The sequence below is a fragment of the Tubulanus polymorphus genome, chromosome 7, assembly GCF_964204645.1.
Source record: "Tubulanus polymorphus chromosome 7, tnTubPoly1.2, whole genome shotgun sequence".
NCBI classification, from domain to species: Eukaryota; Metazoa; Nemertea; class Palaeonemertea; order Tubulaniformes; family Tubulanidae; genus Tubulanus; species Tubulanus polymorphus.
Genome location: NC_134031.1, coordinates 7,379,867 through 7,392,219, shown reverse-complemented (window position 1 = coordinate 7,392,219; position 12,353 = coordinate 7,379,867). Strand labels below are relative to the sequence as shown.

Sequence of the window (12,353 nt, the reverse complement as noted above, 5' to 3'; positions counted from 1 at the left end):
GAAGAGTGTGACCATAGTTTTGCGGCGGAAAATCTTCATGGAAGTCCCATAGATCATCAGTTTAACAGAATATTCATAATATCTTAAAATATCAGGAACCACTTCCACAGCAGTTAGTTTGAGTTAGTTCTCGAGTTAAAATCAGTTTTAACTCAGATCCCAGTCCTCCAATGTCATGCACAAATTTTCAATAAAATAAAGCATCATCAACTCAAAAGGGAATCCTTGATTATATCAGCAGTTCAATGTCCTATGCCATGCCTAGGGCATCAGTGGAAACTCACTTGCAACAAGTGGAATCCTTGATTATGACATCAGTTCATGTCCTACTGCACACTAGTGCACCTGGTGGATGCCCACTTCCAAGTCACAAGTGGAGTCATCGGTTACAACAGCACTTCATGTCCTACTGCTTACTAGTGAACCTGGTGGATACTTACTTGCGACACGGAAATTGTACATTTCAGGCCATTACCGATATTTAGTGAAACCGTCATTCCAAAAATATTTCAGGTCTTATTAAGTAACTTTTCATGCGGTCTGGTATCGGAAGAAATGCTGTAGCGCGGTACACAGTTGTACCCGTCAAACTGCGCCGTATCGCCGAATTACATAACTGCATTAACAACTGAGGCGTACTACGAAACTTCGCAAACCACGCCTGAAACTCGGCCGGAAGATCAGAAATGTGCGTTTTGAAAAAATCGCGACTTCGATGTCCGCAGACTATCGCCAGTTTTAAAATGTCCATCGCGTCTGCGTTGTCGAAAAGTAATAAATGATTTTTTAGGTCTTGCCACTGACTACGCGACATCACCGGCGTGCCTTTGATGATACAGCCCAGAATCGGTAACGACGTCTTCACACACGGTGGCGATCGACGATTCTGAATCAGATCAGCCATCTCCCAGAGACTGTCCGGTCGCATGTGATGTTGTCCGAGCAACAATTCTAGGCATTCCGCGCGACAATACGTGAACGCCAGCTCCAACGGCGTTTTTCCGCAGTCGTCCTCGGCAACCGGATCGCTGTTGAAATCAAGCAGCGTTTTAACACATTTCGTGCGGCCCTTTATGATCGCGATGTGCAAAGCGGTATGGCCGCCGTATTTATTTAGCGGCTGGTTCACGCTAAGATACTTGTTTTCGAGAACTATTCGCAGCTTATCCGGCGAATTTGTTAATATGTAATTGTACACAGCTTCTTCGATGAGTAAGGCATTCATCAAGCAGGCGATCAGTTCGTCCATCTAAAATACTATAGGAGTGAATTTTTTTTTAAGTTCTAAAACTGAAATTAAGCTTAGATGTTGAACGTTGAAAATTGCCTAACTACTCAGACAAACTGGGTCAGGTGTGGCAAAATTGGTTCGAGGCCAGTGAAGTACGAGTTAAGGATAGGAAAATACGTTAGGAAGTTCGAGTTGGCTATGTCTGAGTAAGGTGAGGTTTACCGTACACAGTTTTCGAGAAAATCACTATGGTTCTTGATCCAAAATCAATGGATCTCAATCAATGTAGGCCATACTACACATGCGAGCGTTCACAACATAAGTCCAAAATTTGCTTCGTACGGGCATGCATCAATAGTAGGGCCTATAGGCCTATTGATGAAGATCCATAGATTAGGGTTGAAAGATTTCTCAAAAAATCAATTTTTTCCATTTACTGTACTAAACGTTAAAATTCTAACTTTATTTGGATAAGGGGCCTACATACTTGTACATAGATGAACATATTTCAACAGCTGAAATTATTCAGCCTCTTGGGTACCAAGGTTAAATTTAAGATTTAAAGCTTGAAATGTTTTTTTTTCAGGTGTCTGAACCCTCGTTCTGTTTGGTTAGGCCTACTAACTCCAGAAGATTGCATTATAGGGGCTATTGAATCAATGGATTTAGCCCATGCAAAAACAGCATAAGGGGTCATTCATCTATTACGTACGCATTAGGGTAGGGGGGAGGGGTCAGTGCAATTGCGTACTGTAATGCTTAATGTATTGAAACTAGGGGTCCAGGGACACCATGCCCACTTGGGAAGTGGTTTCAAATGCTCAACAATCTAACAATTTCAATATTCAATGCCCTCTGGTAACCATATACAAAAACTAATGACCTTCAAATTCACCACTATCATAGAAAATGTCAGCAGCTACAATTTTGTAATTAATTGTGATAACAAAATATGCCTTGTTACAAATTTAATATGGAAATACTAAGTTATTCTACTATTCAACGCCCCCTGGTGACCATATAGAATAACTAATGTCCTCAAAACTCACCACAATCATAGACGATGTCATGAGCTACAACTTTGCAATCGATTGTGGTAATAAAATATGCATTGGTACAAATATAATTTAGAGATACTAAGATATTGTATTATTCAACGCCCCCTGGTGGCCATATACAAAAACCAATGACCTTGAAACTGACCACACTCATAGAACAAGTTATAAGCTACATCTTTCTAATTCATTTAACAAAATATGCTTAGGTATCAATATAATGTCGAAAAACTTTTTCCCACCTACGAATGTGTACTGATGACACCAAGATGGCTGCCAATTGCGTCATAATTGGCTGATCAAAAATACCTGTCTTGGGTATAAAACAACCTTTTCCAAAGAATACCCATCAGCAATTGCAATGAGAAATGGCAAACCAGTAGGAAGTTACAGGACTTCGGGCCAAAATTTACATTTTTGGGCACTTAAAAGGTGATAGGCTGGCCATCCTGAGTCCTATCGACCAAATTTTTGTTACGCTGATGGGCCCTGGGGGGATTCAAATATATACGAAAGATGAAGGTAATTGATCAAAGCGTCTTCAAAATTTCCCTCAAAAAGTTCAAAAACGTGTAAGAAGTGCTGATTTTGGCAAACAACAATGGCTGCCAGTCGGCCATCTTGATTCTGACAAGGCCAGTTTTTGGGCTGAAGATGTATCTAGGGTAGATACATGTGTAACCCAAATATCAAGACATTACATTGAAGTGTCTTAAAACTTCCCAAAATAACTGGATTCCGTCTACGGACGAACGTACGAATGGACGGATGACAGATGAACGCAAAAGCCCGCTGGGACTAAAATCCCAAGTGGGCTAAAAATGACTGATTTTGCCTACGGGGAAAAGATTGAAAAATTCAAATTTGATGCGTACGTAATAAATGAATGATCCTTAATTAAATATTTCAACAAAAATTATGGAATTCCTATTGTGGTAGGCCTCAATCAGGTCACTTAAGATAACTAATGTGGACAATCCACTCATTTCTATCAAATTGATTCATTAAATGGTATCCACATTTTATTTTAATAATTAACCAAATCCTAAATGTGATGAACCACCAAAAGACAAATTATCTTTTGATGGTTCATCACGTTTAGGCAAGACCTATTGCCGATTTAATATTAGGGACAAGGTTAACTAATTTCTATGTACATCGATTCGCAGGCACTCGCTGATGGGCATGGGATACAGTTCCTGTCAGAGACAGACGACCTTAAGTCGACCCCATTGAAGCGACCCAAGTCGACCTTTAGCACTGTAACATTTCATGAGAACAATTAAGAGTCAGTTGTAGTATAGAATTCACAGCTTTCAGTTCTGTATTCGTCAAGCAGTCTATTACAGCTCCGGGTTTGGGCCCGTAAAATCCCACATGGTGCCATGACCAGGATAACACAAGGCGATGGAAGACTTAGTTTCACTCAAAACAAAACGGACAACCCTTCAAGGGTTATTCGATGAGGAGTATTCGGCAATCGACAAGATTACGAAGAAAACTAGGGGTTCAGGGACACCATGCCCACTTGGGAAGTCGTTTCAAATGCTCAACAATCTACCAATTTCAATATTGAACGCCCCCTGGTGACCATATACAAAAACCAATGACCTTGAAACTCACCACAATCATAGAACATGTCAGCAGCTATGATTTTGTAATTGATTGTGATAAAAAATATGCCTTGTTACGAATTTAATATGGAAATACTAACTTATTCTACTATTCAACGCACCCCAGTGACCATATGCGAAACCCAATGACCTTGAAACTCATCACAATCATAGACCATGTCATGAACTACGACTTTGCAATTGATCATGGTAACAAAAATATGCCTAGGTACCAATCTAATAAGGAAATACTAAGTTATTGTACGATTCAACGCCCCCTTGTGATGACATAGAATAACTAATGTCCTTAAAACTCACCACAATCATAGACGATGTCATGAGCTACAACTTTGCAATTGATTGTGGTAACAAAATATGCATAGGAAGGAACATAATATAGAAATACTAAGTTATTGTATTATTCATCACCCCCTGGTGGCCATATACAAAAACCAAAATCATAGAACACGTTATAGGCTACAACTTTCTAATTAATTGTGGTAACAAATTAGTTATCAACACAATGTGGAAAAACTTTTTCCCACCTACAAATGAGTACTGATGACACCAAGATGGCCGCCAATTGTGCCATAATTGGCTGATAAAAAATACCTGTCTCAGGTATAAAACTTTCGTTTCCAAAGAATACCCATCACTAATTGCAATGAGAAATGGCAAACCAGTAGGAAGCTACAGGACTCAGAATTCGGGCCAAAATTTACATTTTTGGGCACTAAAAAGGTCATAGGACGGCCATCTTGAGTCCGATCGACCCAATTTTTCTTATGGTGATGGGCCCCTGGGGGATTCAAATATTTACAAAAGATCAAGGTAATTGATCAAGGCGTCTTCAAAATTTCCCTCAAAAAGTTCAAAAACGTGTAAAAAGTGCTGATTTTGGCTAACAACAATGGCTGCCAGTTGGCCATCTTGATTCTGACAGGGCCAGTTTTTGGGCTGAAATGTGTGTGAAAAAGTAGATACATGCATAAACCAAATATCAAGACATTACCTTGAAGCGTCTTCAAAACTTCCCAAAATAACTGGATTCCGTCTACGGACAGACGAACGGACGGACGACGGACGAAAAGTGAACGCAATAGCCCGCTGGGACTAAAGTCCCAAGTAGGCTAAAAACGCATTCAACGGAAGATTTCTCCGAGCTCGAGGCGAGAATGGAGGAAATGAGAGATACATACGAGACATGTCTTGATTTAAGTGACAAAATCGAAGCTCTATCTATAAAGGAACGAAATATGCTAACGAAATATCAACATCTAAAAAATTGCGGACCGAACAGAGGGTGACGCTGATGCGAATAAAAGCATTCCTAGATTCGAACACAACAAAAACCGAATCAAACAATGAGGATAGTAGACCAACAATCGTATCAATTTTAAAGGACAAATTTAGACAACTGAGAAAAGTAATTCGCGCCACGTCAACGAAATTTTGGACCTCACCCCACCAGCTAACAATTATACAGCCTTGAACCAATTTCTATTCACCGTGAACGGATACGTTTGATCTCTTGAGAATTTGGAAGATAGTACAGAGTGCTCGGCGTTACTTGTACCAATTTTGGAATGGAAAATTCCTAAGCCAATCCTAGATCGTATGGGGACCTGTGACCAAACGACAAAATTTAACATCGAAAAATTCATGAATGCGTTCACGGAGGAACTAGATAATATTGGTGAGAGAGGCAATCAGGAACAGAACCATAATCACAGAATACATCAACAATCAAATATCAGACCGAGAACCGGGACTGTGGAGGGGCTGGTAGCCTACACACAGGATACCAGTTGTAGAATCTGTTCAGGGAACCACAAGACATGGGAATGTCCTCTATCCCCAGCGGAAAGAGGTATGAGGGTTAGTGAAGAACAAAAATGCTTCAATTGCTTAGGAACTAACCAACGTAAAACAGAATGTCGAGAATGCAAACGAAGGCATTATACCAGTCTGCACGAATACTTTCGTTCATTGGACAATAACAGAGGAGAAAATCATAATCAGAATCGCTATCAAACAAAACAGCAAATGTTAACCATATCTGAAAGGAACGTGCCAGTTGTGCTATTAGGCAACAGGGGACAGTCTGAAGTGTCGTCCGTCACACCGGAAATGACCAGCACAGTTTCGACAGGCACGGATGTTACTTTGGGTAATATCGACAACAGTAAACAGTTACATAATCAGGGACTGTTGCTGGATCGAGGTAGTCATGATACGTACGTGACCCTTAAAGTAGTCGACAGTTTGGGATTGTTGATCATCGGCAAAAAGTCGAGAGAAGTACATGGATTCGGAGTTCATTTGACACAAGCTCAATGGTACGACGTAGTAGAACCTTAAAGTCAGAACCAAAATAGGTTGGATTGTCGTGGACGTTTTAGTCAAAGATCGGATTGTTACCGATATCAATCAAAGCGGATGGATCGAAGCTACGAAGCTACCACATATCGCGAATCTGGAATTGGCAGACAATTTCAGTGGAGAGGGATTATCAGTCGTCCACCTGCTAGGTCAGGAATTTGCTTATTTGTTCTAAGAGGGAGAACTTACTTGTGATACAACACCGATTGTTCAGCACAGTATTGGGATGCGTTATCTCAGGACCTCTTGAACTGAAGGTCAGAAATGTTCTCAACTCAGTAACGGTCAAGTCGGATCTTATCGAGTCATCTAATATGCGTGAAACGGATAGTATTCAACAGGAACAGAGTTTGTCAGGAAAAATGTCTTTACTATACCGTGCGGAAACGATCAAGAGGAACGTGAGTACAATGAAATTTTTCTCAAAGATTATGCAGATAAAATCGATGGCTGAGAACAATAAAGAGTCAGTTGTAGTATAGAATTCACAGCGTTCGGTTCTGTATTCGTCAAGCAATCTATTACAGCTCCGGGTTTGGGACCGTAAAATCCCACAGTTCCTGGGGTTATTGATAATAGGTGTTTCGAGTTGTTTGTTTGTTTTTGGCTTTATGTCGCTTGGATCTTGGTTTCCCAAGACTATCCTCTAGGGCCTATTGGATTATTCATTTAACCTCACGACGGTACGGCCTTTGAAGTGTTGCCCGTACACTGTTTGCAGCCAGCAGGTATCGAACTCACTTGTCACTCAGTACTGAAAGTGGATCCAACAGCATCACGCCTTATCATTCTGCAGTAAATCAGAGAAAAATTGTTTCGCTACTGATACGTTTAAAAAGATAATGGCCGCTGGCTCCACAAAAGGCAACATCATAAAAACCTAACAAACTTTGTTTTTATAACCCCAGGATCTGTATCCCAAGCCCATTGGCCTATGATCCATTTACTCCTGCACGCTCCAAAAAGTGGTCACTTAGTAGTCAAAAAGCATCTTTATGAATGAATGATGAATGAATAAATGAGTGTATAAGTTTCCTAGGCTTCTTTGTGGTTTAGGCCTAGTTTCACGATCGGATATTTTCACACCACGTTGAAACCCACTAATCCAATTTAGCCTATACAAGCTTCCCACCAATAATTAGGTAACTTGAACTTGAACTTGAAGATTAGATGTTTGAGGCCCTGGATGGGGGTCATCCTTATTACCGAGATGAACCGAGACGAACCGAGATGAAATAAAATGTAGCATATTTATATATTCCTTATCGATTTTAACACTTGAAATCATGTTATATCAGTAATAAATACCTTCTAGAATCATATTTTACATATTTTTTTTCTAAAAAAAAATTTTGACTTCAAATACGTAAACTCGGTTAGCAATAAAATTTCATTGAATTTGATTGATCGACGATCTCATCTCGGTAAAGTTAAGTTATTTTTCTACAAAAATATCCGACAAAATATGTAAAATATGACTCCAGCAGGCATTTATTACTGATCTAATATGATTTCAAGTGTTAAAATCGATAAGGAATAAATAAATATGTTATATTTTATTTCATCTCGGTTGATCTCGGTTCATCTCGGTAAAATACGTCATCTCGGTAATAAGGATGACCGCTGGATGGGTCTGTTCACCATTCAGAATTTGTAGTTTCGTTAATTTTATGCGGCGTGCGTGGCTCTAAATGTTTGTGGTAAAAAACTTATGGCCATAAGTTTAAGATAAGTTTACTTTAGGACTGACATAGACACTCCAGATCCCTCCCTTAAATAATGTGTAGGCCTAGCCTAGCTAGATTTGAAACTGTTTACGGATGGGGCTCTCACTACAGACTAATATTATTAATATTACTAATAATTACTAATATACTAATATTAGTCAGATTTAGGCAACTAGATTCACCCAAGAAATATTTACTTAGGGCCATGACTAATTCAATACCGGTACGTTTTATATATTGGCCTAGAACGGTTTAGAGTGAATGTGCTGGCAATCCAAATTTTGGGAAGGTTTCTTTCGGTAGTTATTCCAACAATTATGATAAGCAGTTTATTTATCTCCAGATTTTAAACTTTTCTCATACTTTCTAACAAAATTACGTACCATTTCTTGGTAAATAAGTGAATAAAATATATGAAAAGCTCATTGGTATGAGTTGTTATGTCGTGTATACCCGAAATTACTCCATTTCTTGGTAATTTTCGTTTCGACGTTTCGCGGTGTCGTCATCACCGAAAATTGAATATTTCAAGGTTGTTGAGCGGACCAACATTTTCAAGGTCGTTGAGCGGACCAACATTTTCGGTGAGATTTTCAATTTCAGGTCGATTATTTCATTAATTTCGCAAGCACCGATATATTTTTCCGTCTGATTTTGCTTGCTTTACATTTTGCTTACTGCATTTTCTGTACCGGTATGTTCACTATGTTGCATGGAAGCCCTGAAACGACATTACGTTTTACGAATTACGTTGTTTTACGAATTACGAGTTACGTTTTTTGCAAATTAATTACGAGTTAGGTTAACTAATTACCATATGTGCCTCCTGCATTTCGTATGTCGCGCGAGGTTAAGGTCTTACACAATTACGTTTTACGAATTACGACTTACGTTTTACGAACGTTTTCCATTGACTTATTGGCTATTGCTTCAAAAGTTTTTCGGAAAAACACGGGCTTTGCAATGAGGTCGAATCATGGCGAAGAATGAATCTGACTGAATTTATTTTGCATTTCGAAATATATACACGTTATATCCGTGAAATTAAGGGAGTTTCGTATGCATTTTTTATTACAAGTAATAGACCAAGGAAGGCAAAAAGTGACTTATGATAATTTCAAATGATTAAAAGTATAGAGATTCAGCCTGCATACGCTATATAAGGCTCATTATAGGGGGGAAAAAGCTTAAAACTTTTTTCATATTACTGTAATATAAGTAATTCAAGTGATATTGAATGCGAATGAAATTTTTTCAGTAGAAAAGTATTGTATTTTAATCTGATATAGTGTGGTGTGACAGTAACGTAGTATTGTCCAGCAATATGAAGTAATAACATGTAATGCATAGTAATCTATAGTAATATGAAGTAATAAGACGTAACGCATAGTAATCTATAGTAATATGAAGTAATAAGACGTAATGGATAGTAATCTATAGTAATATGAAGTAATAACATGTAATGGATAGTAATCTATAGTAATATAAAGTGATAACATGTAATGCATAGTAATCTATAGTAATATGAAGTAATAACATGTAATGGATAGTAATCTATAGTAATATGAAGTAATAACATGTAATAGATAGTAATCTATAGTAATATGAAGTAATAAGACGTAATGGATAGTAATCTAAAGTAATATGAAGTAATAAGACGTAATGGATAGTAATCTATAGTAATATGAAGTAATAACATGTAATGGATAGTAATCTATAGTAATATGAAGTAATAACATGTAATGGATAGTAATCTATAGTAATATGAAGTAATAAGACGTAACGCATAGTAATCTATAGTAATATGAAGTAATGAGACATAACGCATAGTAATCTATAGTAATGGGGTTCCACTGTATGAAGCAATCCGTATGAATTTACCAAAAAAGAACGCAACTTTTGAAAAATAAATGAAGATTGAAGTACGTAGGTAGGTATGCAATGTGTATTTAATTAGTGAGTAATATGATTATACATGTAGGACAGTAAAATTTGCACAGTAATTGATGATAATTATGATTATTAGAAATGACACGTGATAAAATGAAAATTCAAAGAATGAAGGAATATGTACAAGTAATGCACAAATGAAATGTTTAGTAATTTAAATCTAGGACAGTAAATTATGCAGTATATAAGGTAATTGTAAGAATGTATGTCTAAATGATAAATATTAGAAGTAGCATATGGTACAAAACCCTGATAAAAACATGATTTCTGAGCAAACTAAAATTAAAACAAATTCACAAAAAAACATGTCGCATAGTAGTATAATGTAATGCAATTTACACCTCTGAATGATTGTAGTGCATTTGACAATTTAATTATAACAGTGAAAATTCAAATACTAACAAATGAAGGAATATGTACAGGTAATGCACAGATATGTTTAGTAATTAAAATCTAGGACAGTAAATTATGCACAGTTATATGGTGATTGTAGGAATGTGTAAATGATAAATAACAGAAGGGTATTAGAAGTAGTATAGGGTACAAAACCCTGATAAAAAACAATGATTTCTGAGTATTTTAAAATTAATACAAATTCACAAAAAAACATGTAAAAAAATGTAATATAATGTCGCATAGTAATATAATTTACACCTGTGAATGATTGTAATGCATTTGACATCTAGCATCTCACACATACGAAACAGTGTCCCGGTACGCAAGCAGCCTTGTAATCTGTACGGGTCATTTTAATACATTTCCAATGGTTCCATTGATTACATCTATCGCATTGTATCATCTGTCCTGTCATAGTTGTTCAAAGGTCCGGTGGACAGATATCAGTAGTTGCTACCTCAACAACATTCAGTCTTTCTAGCTCGTCCACAATGCTTTGTGATTGATCATCATTGTCCTCCTGCAGTTCATTCTCGCCAACGCTATTTTGCAATTCATCGTCCCCATGTCGTTCATTCTCGTCCTCCTGCGGTTCATTCTCGTCCTCCTGTGGTTCATTCTTGTCATCCTGCGGTTCATTCTCGTCATCCTGCGGTTCATTCTCGCCAACGCTATTTTGCAAATCTTCATCGTCTCCATGCCTTACATTCTCGTTCTCAGAATTCATTATCTCATTTTCATCGTTTGAGTCATTTTCAGACGAAGCATATTCACTTTCATGCACTGAAAATATACAAGTAAAAGAATAGAAAAAATACTAATTTAGATATCGATAAGTATGCCTGTGAATTCTTTATCTTACCTTTATTAATTTTTATCAAAATGCTCTCTGCAAATGATGAACAAGGTATAAGTGAGCATCTTTTCGCCCTTGTATCACCGTTATATCCCGCTAAAAAGTAAAAATGAAATGATAGACAGTCATACATAATAGCATTCATTATACTTGATATATAGTTTATTCATACTTACTTGGCATTTGAACAACAGCATTATTCCTGCCACCACATTCTTCTGTCATCCTCCTCAAACGGGCTATATCTACGCCCTCATGGGAGGCATTTCTGTCAAATTGACCGCAAGGCATTCTTGGCCTCTAGATTTCACAAATCATGTGTATCTGCGTATCTGTGAAAACAAAAACAACGTTCGAATTCAACTTACTTATCAATCAACTCGATAAAATCAATAGCATATACGGTATATTAATTTACCTTTTCTTTTTCTTTGATTAGCCTATGCGCAAACAGTTGAATTGTTGATTCATTACCGGCATACACATGTGCAAGTTTTTCCTTCCAGGAATCTTTAAGGAAAGTTTTCACATCTTCAAATTCGATCGGTAGACGTTTACATAGCTAAAATAAGAAATTATAATGGTAGAAATTCCAACCAATAATATTATGCTGGCGTTAACGAAGAAAATCTTACCATTTTTGTTATGAATAACAAGATTGCGTAATTATAACAAACTCTTGTTCGTAATCCTAGTACTTCACGTGTTAGTTTGGTTAACTTTTGTATGACATTTTCTGCCCGATCACTAATTACTACGTCGTATAGGGCAATCATCAGATCAATTGCCTGGTCTGATCTCCTGATGACGGCCTGGACGGCAATTGGGTCTGACATCATTTTCTCACATCGAAAAAATGGGATGAAAATGGTTCTATCTGATAGTCTGCAATAAAAAAAGGGAATGACTTAAGCTATACATGTAAAGTCAATAAACATATCACAGACATTAGTACATGTATGTACAACAAAATTCATACCTGGCACTAGGCGCTGTCTCGAGATTTGTGGTAATGAGGACGCCTGCCTGTACAGATAGTTCTCCAGATGATTTCGTCCCCGCGTTCTTTCCATCAAAAAATGCCACCGATACATTTTCTTGTATTTTAGCTGACGAGCAGTCATCATATCCAATCGGCAATGT

At 37.4% G+C, this 12,353-nt stretch overlaps 1 protein-coding gene across 1 annotated transcript; it reads right to left on the bottom strand.

Moving 5' to 3' along the window:
• Positions 1 to 493: 493 nt before the first annotated feature.
• Positions 494 to 1,249, bottom strand: LOC141908603 (uncharacterized). The gene has a single exon (XM_074798703.1). The coding sequence runs from the start codon at positions 1,247 to 1,249 to the stop codon at positions 494 to 496; it is 756 nt and encodes a 251-aa protein (XP_074654804.1).
• Positions 1,250 to 12,353: the final 11,104 nt, after the last annotated feature.